This window comes from Callorhinus ursinus, unplaced genomic scaffold (genome assembly GCF_003265705.2).
Source record: "Callorhinus ursinus isolate GAN/ISIS: 27379988/994484 unplaced genomic scaffold, GSC_fseal_2.0 scaffold32, whole genome shotgun sequence".
Lineage (NCBI taxonomy): Eukaryota > Metazoa > Chordata > Mammalia > Carnivora > Otariidae > Callorhinus > Callorhinus ursinus.
In genome coordinates, this window is record NW_027397094.1 from 4,813,169 (window position 1) to 4,834,058 (window position 20,890).

At 39.7% G+C, this 20,890-nt stretch overlaps 1 protein-coding gene across 2 annotated transcripts in view; it reads right to left on the reverse strand.

Annotated features, from left to right (window-relative positions):
* Positions 1–302: 302 nt before the first annotated feature.
* PRKG1 (protein kinase cGMP-dependent 1) overlaps positions 303–20,890 on the reverse strand; it is a 1,235,615-nt gene continuing 1,215,027 nt past the window's right edge. For both annotated transcript variants that reach the window (XM_025850942.2, XM_025850941.2), the window contains exons 13-18: positions 17,996–18,137; positions 16,459–16,622; positions 8,044–8,166; positions 7,898–7,960; positions 6,553–6,619; positions 303–4,692 (exon numbers count right to left, since the gene is read on the reverse strand). In XM_025850942.2, the coding sequence (XP_025706727.1) occupies positions 4,594–4,692; positions 6,553–6,619; positions 7,898–7,960; positions 8,044–8,166; positions 16,459–16,622; positions 17,996–18,137 (658 nt within the window). In that variant the 3' untranslated portion in view covers positions 303–4,593. The remainder of the gene's footprint in view (positions 4,693–6,552; positions 6,620–7,897; positions 7,961–8,043; positions 8,167–16,458; positions 16,623–17,995; positions 18,138–20,890) is intronic.

Genomic DNA, 20,890 nt, shown 5'->3' on the forward strand with positions numbered 1-20,890 from the left:
AGGTTGGGGTTTGTGTGGGTATCTATGTTGGCTTTTCTGTTCACAGTGGATGGTCCAACATTATCCCTCCTGAAATCTTTAAACCGATTTGCTAGATTAGTTTTACATCAGATCATAATACCATGATGTTGTGAAGGACACTTGGGTTATGAGTAAGTTTTACATTGTTTTAGTGATGTTCTCCCATAGTACCCCAGGGTATTTCCATTCCAGTATGATACATCAACTATATTCTTGGAGTCTTGTCTGGAATTAAACATCCACTAAGTTCAAAAGTAATTATTTTTTTTTTATTTCAACTCTATAAAGTATACAACAGGCACTCGGCAATTACAGCTGCAGGAAAAATACAGAGCAAATCAAAGCAGGTTAATTTTATGAAAAAAGTTTTTAATCTACATCAAAAGAGTGCAAGTGGTCAATGACCATTTGATGACAGTTGTTGCATTCTGACTAACAAAGGACTCTTTCATGTAGAACAAATTGTAAGAGGACAATCAACCATAGCTGTAAGAATACAAAAGAACTGACCAGTTGTAAAAACATCATACAATGAAATAAATTGGATAGATGATGCTTGAAGAAATGTCCCTTTCCTCGGAAAGCCCAAACCTCTGAGTCATGGTCAAGGTCCCAGAGCTCTATTAATTCAGGGGCAGATAAAGAGGAGGGCTAACAACACACTTCCAATGTTTATCTTGCCAGGTCTGTTGAAAACTTGCTTCATAAATGATTTGCATATACAAGAACTCAGAAAGCATCCTGTTTTGTTGAGGAGTGCACCAAGGTACATGTTCATCATTGGTTTCATAACGAGGTGTGGTTAGCAGTCACTTTCCAATTTTTCTTTTGAGTTGGATCGTTGGTAATGGAGTCTATAAAATGAGATGTTAGAACTTGACTGCACTAAGTGTTTTTTTTTTTTTAAACTGAATCTGCACAGCTTAGCAAAACAGGAATACCTGTATACAGACTGATAGTATGTCATATATTAATTTGACCCGCACATACATTTATACATTTCACAGAAATGACGCTGTATCTCAGTAACAGATACACAGCTCTGGTACGTGTAACAGAAATAAGAGAACAACTTTATCATTTCTGTAATTCATCAATATTATATAATAAAGGCTTATAAATTGTTAGCAGAAAGAACTGTAAAACGCAGCAAGCTAAGAAAGGACAACATTTTGAGGTGTATTTGTCTTTGTCATGCAGCATAACACCAAATTTGTTTTTTAATAGGATGCCATGAATTTAAGGCACTTGCAACAATGCCAGATAGCCAGGTCATGTTCTAAACTATGGAACAGATGAAACCGTACAGTTGACGTAATTTTCAATAATACTGACAATTATGACATTAATTCAAGTCTACTTGGACCTAAAAACATCATTCGGTACAAAGAAAATGAAATAATAATGCTGTGAAACACTAAAAAAAGTTATATGTACCACAAAATATCACACAAAAATATCTATTTACATAAATATTTGTGGTCCTATTGTGAAAGAAAATGTCATTATGGAGAATGCACGGATCACCTTCTACCGTATGAAATCAGTTCTAATATCCTTATTTTCAGTATGGTAGCTGACTTCTTTAAAATTTCAGTTCACCATCAGTTCCGTCACATAGAAATGAAATGAAAAAAAAATTCAATAGCTGAATTTATATATTACACATGTGTGATTCACATGCATATCCCATAATTTTAAGTAAAAAAAAAAAGTGACCTATAAAGTAATCAAAAGAAATTTGTTTTCAATGCCACATGGATCTGATTCATACGTGAATAACAAAGAAGATACAAACATAAAGATCGTTTATAGCAAATTTCAAGAAATCATTTTCTCTAATGTGTTCAATTTATCTCAAATATCATGATGTTCCTTTCCTTGGCAGTTTTCAGTTTTCCTGTGCATCAAGAGGCACAGAAAGCCCTTGTTTCTTATTTCTTATTAACAAGAACGTCAATTAACAAATCAAACAAGTTGGCACTAACTTGTCCAGATGTTCTTTAGTGTAAGAAAAGAGAGGGGCATGAACAATTCAGAAATAAAGTGAGATGCGCTTTACAAAGCTGACCATGAATTTTAGCCCTAGTGTCTTCATTAAGACAAGATTTAAATCCTTAAATTTCAATGCTGACGATTAGAGGACTGTTTTCTGTTAGCAATTTTTGGAAGATGTAGTTCACCTTTATTTGTTAGTGATTGCTTTAGACATCCTAATGCAATGCCACTGGTGAAATTTAACAAAGATGTGCTAACAAGTGGGAGAAATGGCCGACAGTCCCATTGAACCGGATGCTGCTCCTTCATTCCTCAGAGAACTTGTATACATTGCTGTCTTAGACTTGAACCACAGTAAGGGTTAAGCTCTGGGGCTATTGGGGCATTTGAAAAATTGCAGGAGCAGACTCTCAGAATCTCTTAATTAGTGACTAGATGAACTTAGTATTCTAGCAAACCTTTAGCGGGCCTAAACTGCTCTGTCTTTAAACAAAAACCACTGAACAGTGACCATGATGTTGAAATTGTATACTTTTAAAAGTCCAGTTAAAAGCAATGTGAAAATGCTGAAATAGCATTCATAGCTGGATTTTAGGTTGATAGGTTTAATTTTATATTCTGATATCTGTAGAAGAATGTGGGTATCTTGGGGAATGAATTGATCTTGAGCAATTATTTGTAAGGGAGGGAAAACTCTAACACAAGAATTACAGTAACATCTTGGGATCAAACTTTCAATGTAACTTTATTCTGATTATATATAGTATGCCCTTAGTATTTTTATTCCCCAAATGTTTCAAAGATTATGTTTTGATACCATATTCTAAAGTACTCTTGGTATGAAAAATTCAAACAGAAATCATAATATATGCCTTCTCGGATATGGTGTAATGACCTGTGTGGATATATTTTTTGCAGAAATGTTTACGTTTCATTGATTTAAAAAAAAAACTTTATACTGGAAAAAAGCAACCTTCAATTTAATATAAGAGTATGCATTTGTTTACTCAGGGAGAATGCTACTTGTCCAGGAAGAGCCTCCAGAACAGTCTGCTACCTAGGGACAGTTTAGTCAACTCGCCTGCCAACAAAGGACTCAGTTTAAATGCTCCTCCCTTAGCCCTCATGAGAAAAGCAAGTAAGTTTGGTATTTTCCAGTACATTACAGGATTGCAATATTTCTGTCCTAGGTAGCTAAAATTTATGTTTGAGAAATAGGCGTCCTGTTTTCTTCTCGACCCTCTCCCTACTCTCACATGTGCATGAACTCACAGTGGCTCATTCTCCACAAGGTCATCAGCAGCGGGCTAGGTCTGGTCCCGTTCCCTGACCTCACAGAAGCAAGCTTTCTCATCTGCTGAATCTCAATGGTTTTGTGCTTTCCTCGTCTTCTTTCCGGTTCAGGCCTAAGACAAGAAGCCAGCTGAATGGGTTTCAATCACCTTTCCCCCTCAACCCTTGGCTATGTTGTGTAAGTGAAATCGGACGGGAGTTTGGTTGGTAAATGTAGTGAAGAATGCTTGAGTCTCTGGCTACACAGGTGATGAGTAGAATTTGTGTTGTCTGCTCAGACACGGACATTTACAGATGAAAGATATACATAGCACCTATATAGTTTCTTATTTTTATTTTTGGATGGATCTTAGTCCCTCTCCACCCCACCCCCCCCAAGGGTTTCTTTTTATAAAAGGGAATATTTTAAGCCTCAGTCTGAGGGCATGTTAAGTAATAAATAAAAATCAATTGGCTGCTAGTCATTTATTTCCAGGACCATCTTGAAGCACAACGTTTTAAAAGATATGAAATGGTTTGTGAGTTGCTTTTTGTTTTTTTTCCCCACTCTGTCATGCCAATTTATCGAGAAAAGAAACAGATATCATGCATGTTGTTGTTTTGTTTTTCAATCCTGTGAAAACGCATATATACCTGCTATGAGAGTTCTCAGCAGAACCTATAGCAGTTGTGCTTTTATCGTATCAATTTTTAAAATCTGTCGGAAAGGAAAGGTAACATTCAGTCTCGTCATCAGCACTGCTGGGAAATTAAATCATGAAACTTCTAGCACTGGTTTGCCATGACCTCTGTGACCAACGGATGCGTGACCCTCTTCCGGCTTGCGCGAATGTATCTGAATGTATCCTATGCCCTCACGGGAAAAGGAAAGGAAGCTCCCAGTTTTTGTACCACCGTCATCTATCGTACCCAATATTTAATTTTTTTGATCTTCTTGATAATTCTAGCAAGGTGCAGACGCTTTTACTAGACTGAAGTGTTTCTGGCAGTCTTTCAAATTATAGAGCAAAGCAAGATCATTCCAACACTAGAAGACACCTCTTGACTGGTGTGAAAGGCTTTGCTTCAGGACCACCATGTCAACTGCTATTTTTAGGATCAAACAGAAAACATGTATAGAGCACTGTTGTCCTAATGCCACTGCAGTTACTGGAGCAGCATCGATCAAAGGCATCATGGTGACCCCGAGCACTAATCTTCTCTCCGTCCCTCAGGTTTGCTGGCAGCTGTGTCTCAGAAAAAGCTGACTTCAGCAAGGCAGAAGCAGGTAAGAGAAATACATTAGAAGTCTATGTCCCATCCTGAGTTGTCGTCAGGTGGCGGTTCGTCATTGTCCTCAGGGAAACTGTCAAAATTGCTTGTGTCTGTGGGTGATGCAACCTGCACACGAGAGGATGGACAGGGAAAGGATTTCTTCATTTGTGAGTCAAATTCCAAAGGAGAGTTTTACAAAGCGTTCTTTATTCATGCCCTCATCGACAACTATTTTTTTTTTTTGAGTGTCTACCAGGTTTTGTGCTTTGTATAGGGGGGAACAGCACTGAATAAAAACAGACATGGCTCTTATCCTCAAGAAGTTTCTACTCTAGCGGAGGGTACATTGTCGGATTCAAACAAACAAAGTTTGGTTACTGCTGTGAAGAAAAAAAGAGTGTAAGAGTGACGATGGAAAGCCTCTTTGAAAAAATATTATTTCAAAACTAAGACTCGATGAGTTCGATTTTTGCACGTGCAAAGGTCCTGAGGTGAGAAAGAGTGCTTCATGCTGTGATGTAACCAAAGAAGGCCAAGGTGGCTGCTCTATAAGAGAGGAGAGTAGTGGAAAGAGAAATAGGAAAAAGAGGCAGAAATCCTGTCGTGAAGAGCCTTGGAGGCCATCTTAAGGCTTTTGTGGTATTTCAAGTATAATAAAAAGCCATTCCAAAACTCTTGCAAATTTACTGGGTAAAGTCCAATCCGGAGAGCATCAGTAAAAGCGGTGAAAATCCATGCTTTAGTTTCCCTCATCTTCTAGAATATTTACAACCACTGAGACACTAATATTGAATGAAATATATATGGGTATATCCATAAATATATCCCATTCAGTATTACGGTTACATAAAAGGAAACTGCTGATAGATTTAGGTAAGTATCATTTCGGCTTACCATTTACACCTCCAAGTTTCTTACTCTAATTTATTCTAAAAACAGAACCTCAGGAATGCCATTAGCATCTGTAATGGGAGGTATGGTAATGGGATTTGTGTTTTGTCTGGAATAAACACAAACGTCGCCACAGAAATAAATCTTAGCAGTAGGGAAAATGGTTCTGTCTCAAGAGCAGTCTTGAGTTAGTCCCAGAAAAATGAAGTATATATCTGAATGGCTCAGGACAGCACAGCAGCCCCCTCTTTCTTTGTAAAGATGCAGCACATTTCATCGGACAGATGCAGTATCAGGTACAAATATGTAAAGGTGCCAAACACTTGATCACCGTCACCGGGCTGCTATTTAACAAAACGCCTGATGTGTTCAGAAAAGACAGTTCAGGAAAGAGAATCCTTTTCTTTTAGAGCCTCACGAAAGGATAAATGAACACGGTATTGCCTGGGAGTACTTCGAAGTGATACGGAGGCATAAATAGAAACACTATTGGCCAGGAATTGGTAGCTGTTGAAAATGGCCGTTGGACTGTTGACCAAACCCAACCAGAGAGCACAGGAATGCTCTGAGTGGCTCTTACAGGTTAGGCTCCTGGGGACAGAGCAAGGTGGGGCATAACCTGGGATCATAAAGACAAAATAACAGCCCACTGCCCTAACTCACCCAAGTATACTCTTGTATACACTAAACTGGTCATAATTCATCAAGAAGCCTAATTCATTAAAGTTGTTCATGCATTCTTGGGCAATGATGTATGAAGTTTATATATTCTGAAAAAAAAAAAACTGGTTGCTGGACACCCATTATGCTCTTTTGTCTACATCACTGGATATTTAACACTTACTGTACTAAAAGTCCATTTTTATTCACAAATAAAGGAAAGTAGAATGAATAGTTTAAAAAGGTAATGGTAAAATACACATAAAACAACCATCCCCTAAGGGACCTGTGTTTAAGCTTGGGTTTTCAATGCCATTATTCTAAGGTGGTACTTCTCCTGTAGTTTATTTAAGCTGATCATAGGATAAAACTTTTAACAACTGACCTAAGCACCATACGTGTGTCACAGAAATATAAGCTGGATGGTCTACTTACACTTGGTATTATAGGAGGTGTCAAGGTGCCTTTTCTTAAGCCTTCCCAATTAAAGCCCTCAAACCATCTAGGAAAGGAAAAAAAAAGGTAGCTAGTTAAAGGTATTTTACTTCAGCTAAAACCTCATTGCAACATATGTGATAGAAAGCAGCTAGGCAAATATTTTCAATGTGAAAGAATGTGTATTCTATTTAATTGCAAATTTTTAGGGCCAGGTTTATTTAAAAGATGCATTCCATAAAAGAAGTTAATTGTTGAAATATTTAGCACCAACTAGAAAATAATTCCTTTTCTCGCAATTTCAGGCAGACTGTATGACCTTGTTCCTACACTATCATTATAACTTAATAAATGTCATGATATGCTTGGCCCTGAGCCTTACAGGACATTTTATTTTAAGGCTATAGAACCAGGGCATCAAAAGTCAGGACAGAAAATTATCCTTTCAGCTTTGCACTGATTCTGTGGGCAGCCTCAGTTAATTAACCTTTCCACATCACTGTATTAGGTCTAACTCTGACTTGGCACTTTTTTGTGTGTGTTCATAGAAGAAAAAAAAAACATTAAATATGCAATACTAGGGCCATAGCAATTCCTAATAAAATGTCAACACATTTAATTAAAATAGACTGAAGGTATTTTGTGTAGTTTTTCCTGTGAAAATGAGGACCAGATAACACTAAGGTTTTTGGTTTTGTCCTTAAAGTAGCAAATGCTTACACCAAATTCTTAGCAGGTGTTTTAGATATTTACAGATATTTTGATGAATAAGTTCTTCTGGTAGGGATATGAATTTCTTGTGAGTGTTACCAAAATAGACTAATAAAAACCTTTTTGGTCTTAGTTTAGCATTTAAATATCCAATTAACTAGATAAAGTTTAGTATTTAAGATGTTGCTGTGGTTTAAAGAAAGCCACTGTACTCTGTACTTTTTCTGTTTTATCATCTAGTTAAGGAAGTGGTGGGAAAATATATTCCAGTTTTAGTCTGGGAAATGAGGCATGATATGGTAGAGGACTTTGGTTTTTGATACCCTGGTAGAGAACAGAATCCCAGAATTATAAGTACACATTTCCTCTTTGTGCCAGAGAGGAAAAATGCCCACTAGTGGGAGTTGGAAGAAACTGAATTCAGTGAATCAGTCGCTTAGTATGGCTCAGGGGTCGTGTGTATTTGTGTGATGTTTCCAAGACACCCAAGCACCAGGGCCTCAGATCAGAAAGCTAACTGGTCTCACGTCCCCCTGGATGTTTCCGTAGGCTAACTACCCATCACCCAGCCTGGGGAGGTACCTGTCCTGCTTTCTGGACCCTCCACCGATAGGGACAAGGAAAGAACACTTACTTGTGCTTCTGAATGTCTTTCACGCCATTTTTCAAATTCCCCAATCTTTCTGATGGGTTATCCCTGGAACGAAAATAAGAACTTTAAGGAATCGAATCACTTTGGCATTATGATCCTTTCAAAAGCCATGGGGCTGAAATGCTTACCTGCATAGTTTTTTAATTAAATTAGCAGCATTTTTGGCGATCTTCTTTGGAAATTCTATCATGTCAATCCCCCTCAGTATGATGTTATAGGTTTTCATAGGATCTGGGCCTGAGAAAGGTGGGCTGTGAGAAGGAGACATGAAAAGAGAATCACTTTGGTTTTCTAAATAAGAAATCTTAAATTGTTACAAGTCCACAAATTATATCAGTTCTTATCTAGGGACATATATGAGTCGTGGTAAGGGAATGATGCTGGATCAATAGCAAAACAGCATGGAAACCTTTTCAAGGAGATCGCTTAGCAAAACCATACATGGGTCAAGTTTGTCTTTTTCGTGCGGGTGCTGAACCCCTCTTGCTGTCCTTGGCCATTCAAGATGCTTCTTCCACTTTCTAGCTCTTTCCCTGCCCTTGATTACCCCTGAGCTGAAGTGCAACCTCACTAGAACATACAAGGACGTCTGTGATAGGACGCCATCTCCTTCCAACACCACCCTGGCTCAATCGGATCAGCACGCCATTTCTGGTCACGGAACTGATCCCATGACCTCTATCAACCAACATAAAGTTTAAATTCAAGTATTAGACTAGATCGTTGCAATATGTTTTTTTAAGATTTTATTTTTTTAATGTAATCTCTGCACCCAACGTGGGGCTTGAACTCACAACCCTGAGGTCACGAGTCGCATGCTCCACTGACTGAGCCAGCCAGGCGCCCCTTGAATTTAAACTTTAGAGTGGCCTGCTATGCTCTCTCACACACCCTTTCTGCCACTTGCTATGCTTTTTCTCTGCCTTCCTTCCGGACTCAGTGTTGTTCCAGAGTCCGGGAGAATGCCCGGCACAGAGCGCGTGATCAGTGAACATCTGCTGAACGAGTCCTTCTGCAGAAGAGTGCCCCTCCTCCCCTGCCCTCCCTGCTCATCAGTCCTCAGTAGATAACCTGACACGAGGCCTCCTTATTAGGAGGCCCCCACGAGCCAGATCCATCCTCGGAGGGTAGCTTTGTGCCAGGCTCAGGGAACACAGAGATGATAAAGACCCCTCCCCTTCCATCAAAGTGATACACCTGGACAAATAATTTCTTGGGAGACTATTCTCCTAATACTGGGTTCATGTCTCTCACGATTATTATTTTTGCCCCCCACTTTCACTAAAAGCAGTTCAAATTATTTCCTTTCAACGAGCAGGCTCCAGACAAGGACCCCAGCACAACTCCTCCTGCCGATGTTAGTAGGAGAGCGGCTACAGCGTCTGTGGAGTGCGTCCTCTCTGCTCCACCCATTCTTCTCAGGGCTTTCTCTGTTCACTGAAGCCTCACAAAGGACCCGAGGCTAAAAGTCCTAGGTCTTCCTGTCATTTTCAGGGCAGCTACTACTTTCTCTGAAGCAATCTTTTCCACCGCATCTTAACTGCTCTAAGTTCTCAGCTTCCTAGATGTGAGTTACTGGAGTGAGCTTCCAAGCAGCTAGCCTGTCCCTCTTCTGGCTTGCCCCACACATTACTCCTGGCTCATTATTCCTAAATACTACCACAGAGGTTACCCCTTTCCAGAAAATACTCAATGACCGCCTTTGGATGGAGTGCAAACATTCAAGTGTAGCAGCCGTGATCCTCACGAGATGACGCTTATCGATCTCCCAGTATTACTAATTTTCTACTGAAGTAGAGCTGACACACAATGTTAGTTTCAGGTGTAGGATACAGTGATTCTGCCAGTCTGTGTGTTCTGCTCTGCTCCCCGGAAGTGTCGCTACCGTCTGCCCCCACATAGCACCATACCGTAGACTGCATTCCTTGTGCTGTGCCTTTCATCCCGGGACTTCCTCATTCCATGGCTGGAAGCCTGTACCTCCCACTCCCCTTTTGCCCACTCCCCCCCACCCACCCACCCCCGGCAACCATCAGCTTGTTCTCTGTATTTATGGGTCTGTTTCTGTTCTTTTAGTTTTTCTTTTTTTAGATTCCACGTATAAGTGAAATCCTATGGTATTTGTCTTTCTCTGTCTGCCCTATTTCACATAGCATGATACCCACTAGGTCCAGCCATATTGTTGCAGATGGCAAGATCCCATTCTTTCGTTATGGCTGAGCAGTAGTCCTCTGTGTGTTTATCTATCTCATCTTCTTTATCCATTTATCTATTGACGGACACTTAGATTACCTTCCTTACTTGGCTGATGTAAATAATGCTGCAATAAACATAGGGGTGCCTATATATTTTTGAATTAGTATTTTCCTTTTCTTTGGGAAATACCCAGTGTGGAAGTGAATTGCTTGGTAGCTCTATTTTTAGTTTTTTGAGGACCCTCCATACTGTTTTCCACAGTGGCTGCACCAGCTTGCATTCCCACCAACAGTGCATGAAGGGTTTCTTTCTCCCTCCACCCTCACCATCATTTGCTCTTTACCATTCTAACAAGTATGAGGTGATATCTCATTGTGGTTTTGGTTTGCATTTCCCTGATGATGAGTGATACTGAGCATCTTTCTCATGTGTCTGTTGGCCACCTGGATGTCTTTTTTTGGTAAAGTTACTCTTTAGGTCCTATTTAGGTCCTCTGTTCATTTTTAAATTGAACTGTTTCTTTAGTGTTGAATTGTATGAGTTCCTTGTATATTTTGGAATATTAACTCATTATTGGACATATTATTTGCAAACATCTTCTCCCATTCACTAGGTTGCCTTGGTGTTTTGTTGTTTCCTTTGCTGTGCAAACCCTTTTAATTTTGGTGTAGTTTATTTTTGCCTTTGTTTCCCTTACATTAAAAGACATATCTAGAAAAATGTTACTAACATCGATGTGAAAAAGATTGTTGGGGTGCCTGGGAGGCTCGGTTGAGCATCTGCCTTTGGTTCAGGTCATGACTGGGGGGTCGTGGGATGGAGCCCTAAATCGAGCTCCCTGTTTCCCCTTCTCTCTCTCTGCCCCCACTCATTCTCTCTCTCCCCCAAATCTTAAAAAAAAAAAAAATTATTGCCTATGTTATTTCTTCTAGGAGTTTTATGGTTTCAGGTCTTGCATTTAGGTCTTTTATCCATCTTGGGATTATTTTTGTGTATGGTGTAAGGAAGGGGTCTAGTTTCATTCTTTTCTATACAGCTGTCCAGTTTTCCCAACTACTGGTTGAAGAGACTGTTTTTTCCCTATTGTACATTCTTGCCTCCTTTGTTGGAGATAATTGACCATATAAGAAAATGATTATTTCTGGGCTCTCTATTCTGTTCCAAAGATCTCGGTGTGTATTTTTGTGCCTGTACCATAGTGTTTTGATTACTGTAGTTTTGTAGTATATCTTGAAATCTGGGATTGTGATGCCTCCAGCTCTTTTCTTCTTTCTTGAGATTGCTTTGGCTATTCAAGGTCTTTTGTGGTTCCATACAGCGTTCAGTATTATTTGTTCTTGTTCTGTGAAAAATGCTATTGGCATTTTGAGAGGAATTGCACTGAATCCATAGAGTGCTTTGGGTAGTATGGACATTTTAACAATATTAATTCTTACAATCCATGAACATAGCATATCTTTCCATTTATTCCAATTTCTTTCATCACTATTTTATAGTTTTTAGAGAACAGGTCTTTCACCTCCTTGGTTACATTTATTTTTAGTTATTGTATTCTTTTTGGTGCAATTGTAAATAGAATCAGCTTTCTTAATTTCTCTTGCTGCTACTTTGTTGTTAGTGTATAGAAATACAACAGATTTCTGTATATTAATTTTGTACCCTGCAACTTTACTGAATTCATTTATTACTTCTAACAGTTTTTTGATCGCGTCTTTATGGTTTTCTATGTATAGTATTAGGTCATCAGCAAGTAGTGACAGTTTAACTTCTTCCTTACCAGTTTGGATACCTTTTATTTCTTTTCCTTGTCTGATTGCTTCAGCTATGACTTCGATTACTATGTTGAATAAGAGTGGTCACAGTGGACATCCTTGTATTGTTTCTGGATCTTAGAGGAAAATCTTGGTTTTGGGTTTTCCTATAGGGCCTATATTAGGTTAAAGCATGTTCTATCTAAACCCACTTTGCTGACGGTATTGTCAACAGATATTGAATTCTGTCAAAAGCTTTTTATGCATCTATTGAGATGATCATATGGGTTTCGCCCTTTCTCTTGTTCATGTGATTTATAATGTTGATTGATTTGAAAATACTGAACCACTCTTGCAACCCTGGAATAAATCCCACCTAACTGTAGTGAATGATCCTTTTAATGGATTGTCGAATGTGGTTTGCTAACATTTTGTTGAGAATTTTTGCATCCATGTTCTTCAGGGATATTGGCCTGTAGTTCTTTTTTTGTAGTGTCTTTGGTTTTGGTATCCGTGCAGTGCTGGTCTCATAGAATGCACTTGGAAACTCTCCTTCCTCTATTCTTTTGTAATAGTTTGGGGAGACTAGCTCTTAACTCTTCTTTAAATGTTGGGTAGAATTCACCTGTGAAGCCTTCTGGTCCTACCCTTTTGTTTGTTGGGGTTTTTGGATTACTGCTTTAATTTTGTTCCTCATTATAGGTTTGTTCAGATTTTCTATTTCTTCCTGATTGTATATTTCTAGAAATGTATCCATTTCTTTATATGCCAGCAAAGTGGACAATCTACAACGTTTGTATTTTGTTGGTGTCAGTTGTTACTTCCTTTTCATCTCTGATTTTAATTATTTGGATACTGGATCCTCTTTTTTTCTTCATGAGTCTTGCTAGAGGTTTATTTTTTCAACAAAACAACTCTTTCATTGATCTTGTGTATTATTATTTTTTTGGTCTCTCATTTATTTTCTCTCTGATTTTTATTATTTCCTTCCTTCTAACTTTGGCCTTTGTTGTTATTCTAGTTTTATTAGGTGTAAGGTTAGATTGAGATTTTTCTTGTTTCTTGAAGTAGGCCTGTGCCTCTAAAAATTTCCTTCTTAGAACTGATTTTGCGGTTTCCCAAAGATTTTGGATTGTTGCATTTTCATTTGTCTCCATGATTTTTTTTCCAGTTTTATTCTTGTAATTGATTCGTAGTTTCATACCATTGTGGTTGGAAAACACGCTTGATAGGATTGCAGTCTTAAATGTATTGAGCCCTGTTTTGTGGCCTAAGTTTTGCTCTATCCTGGGGAATAGTTCATGTGCATGGGAAAAGAATGTATTCTGATGCTTTGGGATGGAATGGTCTGTACATCCATCTAATCTAACGTGTCTTTCAAAGACACGGTTTCATATTGATTTTTCTGCCTGGATGATCTGTCCATTGATGTAAGTGGGTGTTAATGTCCCCTACTATTACTGTATGACTGTCCATTTCTCCCTTCATGTCTGTTCATACTTGCTTGCTATATTTAGATGCTTTCATGTTGGGTGGAGCAATATTTACAACTGTTAGATCCTCTTGTTGGATTGATCCTTTTATCATTATGCAGTGCTTGTTTGTCTTCGTTACAGTTTTTTTTAGTCTATTTTATCTGATATAAGTATTCTTCCTGCAGCATTCATTTATTTATTTGCTTTGCCTTCCTTTTGCATGGAATATCTTTTTCCATTTTTTTAATTTTCAGTCTGTATGTGTCTTTAAGTCTGAAGTTTGCCTCTTGTAAGCAGCATGCAGATAGGTCTTTTTTCTTTTTTATCCACTCCATCATTCTGTGTCTTTGACTGGAGCATTTAGACCATTTACAGTTAAAGTTACTATTGATAGGTGTGTACTTATTGCCATTTTGTTAATTGTTTTCTGGTTGTTTCTGTAGTTCTCACTTTCTTTTTCTCTTGTTCTCTTGTGATTGATGAGTTTCTGTAGTGTTATGTTTGATCTTTTTGTCTTTATTTTTTTGTGTATCTTTTATAGTTTTGAGGTTTGTGGTTACCATGAGGTTCATATATAATATACTACTTATAGGCTATATTAAGTTGAGGGTGTCTTAAGTTCAAACACACTCTAAAAGAACTTGATTTTTTACCCCCTTCCTGCCACTTTGTGTATATATTGTCATATTTTCCATATTTTACTACTTTTGTCTCTTAATCTTCATACTAGCCTTATAAGTCATTGCTCTATTACCTTTACTGTATGTTTGCTTTTACTAATGTTTTTTTTCTTTCATAATTTTCTTCTAATTATGGTCTTTTCAACTTAAAGAATTCCCTTTAACATTTTTTTTTTCTTTTACTAGTAAGGCCAGTTTAATAATGATGAACTCCATTATTTTGATGGTCTGGGAAACTCACTCCTGCAAATCTGAATGATAAACTTGATGGGTAGTGTATTCTTGGGTGTAGGTTTTTTCCTTTTGGCACTTTGGATGTATCATGCTGCTCCTTTGTGATTGCAAAGTTTCTGCTGAAAAATCAGCTTATATAGCCTTATGGGGTTTCCCTTGTACATAACTAGGAGCTTTTCTCTGGCTTTTGAAATGTTCTCTTTCTCTTTAATCTTTGACATTTTAAATATTATGAGTCATGGGTTTATCTTGTTTGGAACTTTTTGGGTTTCCTAAATCTGGATGTCTACTTCCTTTTCTAGGTTAGGGAAGTTTTGAGTTATTATTTCTGCAAATATGTTGTCTGCCTTTTTTCCCCTCTCTCTTCTCCTCCTGAGACCTAGATAATGGGAAGATTGATATTTTCCAAGAGATCTTTTTTTTTTTTCTTGTTCACCTGGGGTACTTTCCATTTCTCTGTCTTCTACATCTCTGATCCATTCTTCTGTCTGTTCTAATTTCCTACTGATTCCCTTCAGTGTATTTTTGATTTCCATTATACTATTCTTCAACTCTGACTCGTTTTTTTTTTTATTTTTCTCTCTCTTTGTTCAAGTTCTCACAAAGTTGACCCATGCTTACCTCCATTTCATTTCATTTTTTTTAAGTTTTGTGTTGTTCTTTCATTTGGAGCATGTTCCTCTCTCTCCTCATTTTGCTTGACTTGCTTTGTTTCTATAAATTAAGCAGAACAGCTACTTCTCCTCCACTTGAAGGCATGCTCTTGTGTATGGTCAGCCCTGTGTAGACTATGTGGCCTGGTGACTGTGGCTGGCTATACATAGCTGTAGCTGTCCTGGGCTTGGGGGCATGGACCGTTTGGTGTGGGGCCATCCTGGTAGGATGGCCAGAGCAAAGTGGGCATGGGCGGGGGCAGTCCCAGGGATCTCCGCAGAGAAGATGCCTGGCAGGACAGCTGAAGCTGAGGTGGGCATGAGGTGGGGTGGTCCTGGGGTTCTGCAGGAAGGGGGCTCCTTGGCAGGACAGCTAGAGTCAAGGTGGGTAGGGGACAAGGGTTATTCTGGCAAGTCATCTAGAACCAAAGCAGAGCATGCCCGGAGTGTTCTGGGGTGCTGTGCACCTGTTTTACTTTGGTGAGACGGCTGGAGCCATCATACCCTGGTGTGTGCCATGCTGGGGCCACACTGGTGGGACACCTGCCGGGCCAGGGGCCTGGGCTCACTGTGGTGGCAAGCCAGCTAGGGTGCCCGGGCTCTGCTCCCCTCTGCACTATCAAGTTGGAGGGGAAGCAAACATAAGTAGGGGTGCTCACCAGCCCCTCAGACCTGTAGAGAGTTCCAGCAGCTCGCCCACCATTTGGCAGGGTTCTGGGGCTGGTTCCTTTATTTGAAGTTCCCCTTTTAAGCCCCAGCTTTTTTTTTTTTCCCTGTGCCCGGGGCAGATACATCAGTTCACAGACCCCCCCTGTCCTATGCCTCCCCACTGCAGGTTCACGCACTGGGGGTGGGGCTTCCCTGTGTCCCCAACCCTCTCACTTCCATCTCCCCTGTCATTCTCTAGGGGGGCCCCTTTTCTTCCTTTAGGGCCTGGCTACAGTCTTGCCTTATTCAAAAGCCGCCCCAGACAAACCAAGCCCTCTTTGGAACTCTGTGGTCTATAATGACCCTGCTACTCCTTGTCACCTGGGCATGGCAGGATGGTGTGTTCTTCTTTTCCTTGAGGAGCTTACAGTCTATCTTAGGCCTGGAAGTATTTAGTTGTGGATGACTATAATATTATTCCACAGAAGACCTGCAAAGCATTCACATTTCATTTAGATACAACAATTGTTAATATGTCCTCCTCTTTCTATAAATAGTTGCCCCTAGGTATTTGTACAACACTATTCTCTCCCTTGCTTCATTGCTGGCTAAGCACCTAGGCTCAAAGACCTCACAGAAAGACCCAGGATTTTTCCACATTCTCATATATGTATAAAGATTTAGCAATGAGGAGGCCAAAAGTGGATGTTGAGTTTCTTTTGCCCTCATTGGACCTGTTTTAGGGTTTGTTTTATGAACTCCTGGTCAGTAGCATAATTAATGGCAATGTTGGAACAAGAAGTCGTGAGATGTGCTTTAAGACGGCCTGAGCAGAGGGGTAAAGGCACAAGTTTGCAGCTGTCTGCTGGTCTATTTTTATCAGTGGTTCTATGTCAATGTCCATACCTGCCAGTCAGAAGTTCATACATTAGGATTCCTAGTGACCAGTAGTCGGCGGAAATGTCATGGCCTTTGTTCAGGATGATCTCTGGAGCTACGTACTCTGGAGTCCCACAAAAAGTCCATGTTTTCTTTCCAAATCCTATTTTCTTTGCAAAGCCAAAATCAACCTTACAAAAAGAGAAAAACAAGTTATTTTGAGACCCTGAGAGTAAGCTTAAAAGCAGTAAGTTACTGAGCTGTGGTGCACTTATAGTACAATAAAAACAGATGCCCATTACTGTAGTCCTATGGTCTAGAAGGGGTTGTCTCTACTTCAAACAATACAGCCTCCCTGATCAAACTCAGGTTCAATAGGAAAAGTTGAAAGCTGAGTACAGGAGGAAACTGACATCATTACAAATAAAGGCAAATCTTTCTTTCCAGAAATATTTTCCATCTTTCCTTCCTTTCATGCCAAGGGAGGTTGGGCCAGAACTCCTTTACTGAAAATGTTTACAAGACCCGTTGGACCTCCTTGACAAATTTTCCAGAATATGCATGATTTCTGCTGGCTTGAGGAGGTTGACAATCCATTTAGTATCGAGAAGCCACTTCACTGCTGAAGGAGCTGAGTCACGAAGTTCATCCCCACCCTTGGTAAACACAAACAGGGATAAAATGCAAATGTGTTCTTTGTTCTTCTAGAAACCTTTTGATGGAGGAACATCAAATGCTGAAAATCTATTTTTTTCTAAAACAATTTGGTTGAGAATCTAACTCATTAACTGCCTCGATTTGATTTCTTTGAACACCGTATGCTGAATAGAAATTCCAAAAGTTTAAAAAAATAGGCACTGGCAGATGCAAGGGCCATAAAAATTGTACATTTTATAATAAGAGAACTTCCCTCCTACAGTTAAGTCTTTAGAGTGACCCATTTTATTATTGATCACCACTATTATAATTAAAATGGCCTGGATAATATCACCTACCAAGCCCCCCCCGCCCCCCCTTAAGCTTATACATAAAACAGGGTGCCTGGATAGCTCAGTCAGTTAAGAGGCTATGTTAGGCTCAGGTCATGATCCCAGGGGCCTGGGATCGAGTCCTTCTGCGGGCTCCTTGCTCAGTGGGGAGTCTGCCTCTCTCCCCAGCTCGTGTTCTCGCTCTTGCTTTCTCTCTCAAATAAGTAAAATCGTAAAGATTATACCTGAATCTAAAATATTAAAACGATTCATGGTTTTCTACAATGTAAATATCCCCTGTGAATGGCAGAAAGCAGATTCAGAAGAGGTCTACAAAGGTCTTCTAGGTCTAGAACACAGCCATTGAAACACAGTCTGCCAAGGGAGTATTAATTTAGATTTAGCCAATTTAATTTCTTATAAAACTTTTGCATCATTTGAAAAGAATGGTTGGTTGAAAATAGTAACTCTCAAATCTGCTTTTAAGAAAAGTTAACAGCATTTACAAGGGGAAATGGAGATGTTAATGAACACAGCTTGCCAAGTGAGTATTTTAAAAAACTGCAGGGCGGACACCGTGTGTAGAGTGTACTGACCAGCTTGGTGTAGCCTCTGTGATCCAGGATGAGATTTTCTGGCTTGAGGTCCCTATAAATGATTCCTTTGGAATGCAGATAGGCGAACGCTTCCACCACGCATGCTGTGTAAAATCTGGTCGTAGAATCTTCAAATGAACCTCTGAGATCCGGAAAACGAAAGCACATAACACATTAGTTTCTCGGATACGATTTTAGTTACGTGTTCTCATTTCCTGATGTTCCTTTGCCAAAGTTTGACCCCAGAGACCCACGTCCTCCGGCCAAATGTCACAGGATGGGCACGGCCTTGGGTTTTCCAGAGCATGTGAGGATCAAGTCATGGAATTCTTTGCCCTTAGGAAGGGATAGTTAAAGGTAACCTGCAAGCCTGCAGAAGAGCTCAACCACACAGTTCTTCTGCGAACTTGGTGGCTTCCTCCCAGCAGCCCCCTGCCCTCAACCAAGGCACAGCTTCTGGCCAGGGGGAGACTTGAGTCCTATTTCACGGGTTTGTTTCATTAAGGAGAAGTTTATAGATTCAGTCATATTTATTTTTAGAGAGCTTGTTTCTGAATCTCCCTAAATTCAGATACAGTTCATGAGAGGATGAATTAAAAAGGTAATGTTTTCAAAGAACCACTTAGGAAATGAGGTATGATGCTATGACGTAATCATATCTCACAAGCTAAATACTCTGTTTTTGAAACTTTTGCCAGCAAGAGACATAATACCTCTGTCTCACCCTTATTGCCCCCTCTTAGTAAGAAAAGATGGGGTAAAGAGATAAGTCGAAGGAAAAAGGTACTTGGAAGGGAATATAGATTAGGAAACTTGATTCTGAGGTTTAGCAAGAAAGCCCAAAGTCTCTCCCTCTCTTTACTTTTTTTTAATGAAATAACAATAAAGGGGGACAAAACCCAAAAAACAAAAACATCAGCATCTAAGGTTAGCTCCTTGGTTCCACAGCAGAACCTTTATACTTTTTTTTTTTTTTAAGATTTTCTTTATTTATTTAACAGAGACACAGTGAGAGAGGGAACACAAGCTGGGGGAGTGGGGGCTGGGGAAGGAGAAGCAGGCTCTCTGGGGAGCAGGGAGCCCGATGTGGGACTCGACCCCAGGACCCTGGGACCATGACCTGAGCTGAAGGCAGATGCTTAACGACTGAGCCACCCAGGCGCCCAGAACCTTTATGCTTTAACTGTTTATCTTTTTAAAGAATTTCATGGGAAAAACAAAACTGTATTTCCCTTTTCCCAAGTAGTCAATGTAACGTAATGATTTCCTGATATTTCTGGAACATACCTGTGAACAGCTGCTCCAAAGGAGGCTGTGAGGTAACACAAGAGATGAGCACACTGGCCGTTAAAGGGAGTGTGGCTCCAAACTCACTTCCACTACAGTCCCTGATGTCAGTTTGCATTTTGGTGACTTTTGCTGCTTTTTTCAGTATTGAGGAGTAGAGGTTAACACACCGGGAAGTCGAACATGACTGGCATTTTTTTTTTACAAAATGGAGCAGTGAATCTAAGGCAAAAGCAACACCTTTCAGGTCATTTTTACAAAGACCTAGTTTCTTCTAGAAAGTTCCTCAACTACTAATGTCCCCTGAGTTGTCACCGAAACAATTAGCTCTTCCCAAAGAAACATCTTCCTTTTGAAATACAATTCAAGGCATGAGGATATCTACTCTTACAGCTACTAGAATCTTCACTATAATTATGAAGATTCTAGTTTCTCTTCAACAATGTCTGGATGAAACAATTGTGAATTTATAAGGACAAGAAAAAAAAGTTTCTTAGAGCAGGAATGATGCATTGTATGCTGCCATTGTCTGCTGCCTTGGAACTCTCTTTGCAGAGGGAACACTGTGCAATTCTGTGTATTGAGAAAGGGGTTGGAGTAGTGCCTTGAAGGCCCTTTCTTCTTTGCCCTGAAGCAAGTATGCTTGCCCATGAAGAGCAGCGGATGTCTTTGAACTGGAGATCACCGGTAGTGAATAGTTAGCATCCCCCATGCAGGTAGTGAGCACCACTTGAACTGTACCGAGTGCCCTACGCGACTCCAGTCCTTCGTCACTGGAGAGCTTTGCAAAGTCACGGCAGAACCAAAACAAAACCAGACAGTACGTGGAATATAGCTTTGTCTTATTTCACATTACATGTTTTAATGAGAGACTTGGTGACTTCCTTGTATCAGTCCTGTGATTGCGTTGGGCCTTTTTGAAAGCCTACAAATTCTTGATTACTCTTGGAGATTATTTCTGCAGTTGTGACTTTGGGCAACATCTCTGTTTTCCTTAATAGTCACTTGTTAATGGAACCAAATGGACAAATACGTTGTGAATATTGTCAGGAAAGTGAACACTTAGGAGAGATCAACTTCTCAGGGAATCTCTGCTGAAGATAAATCTCATATTTATATTCTAAGTTGGTCATTAGCAGGAAGATGGAAAAAAAAAATCCTAATACAAACTCAGATTCATAAGAGGAGGCTCTAAGTTAGGAATATGGACACCGAAGCAAGAATCCTGGGCTCACATTTGGGTTTCGCTTGTTTAATGTTGAGCAACGCCCTGTACCTCCCTCAGACTCTATGATTCCCTTGTGCAAGATGGGGCTAGTAATAGAAACTATTGCATTGGATTGTCTTAAGGGTACAAATAATTGATACGTATATTTAGAATTAGTGCCTGGCACACAACCGGGTACCTGAGAAATATGAGCCAATCTACTTGAGCACCAAAAAAGTCGTCTTCAGCTGCTGTGTCTTAATCTAGAAAAACTGAATGACATGGACAGGTCTGAAGTCTTCTGGGGATGGGAAGGAGGGGTCTGCAATACCTAATTAACACTGTCTTTGGGGTATTTGCTGCTTTTCACGGCCAAGGCTAACTACCATGGGTAAACTCTG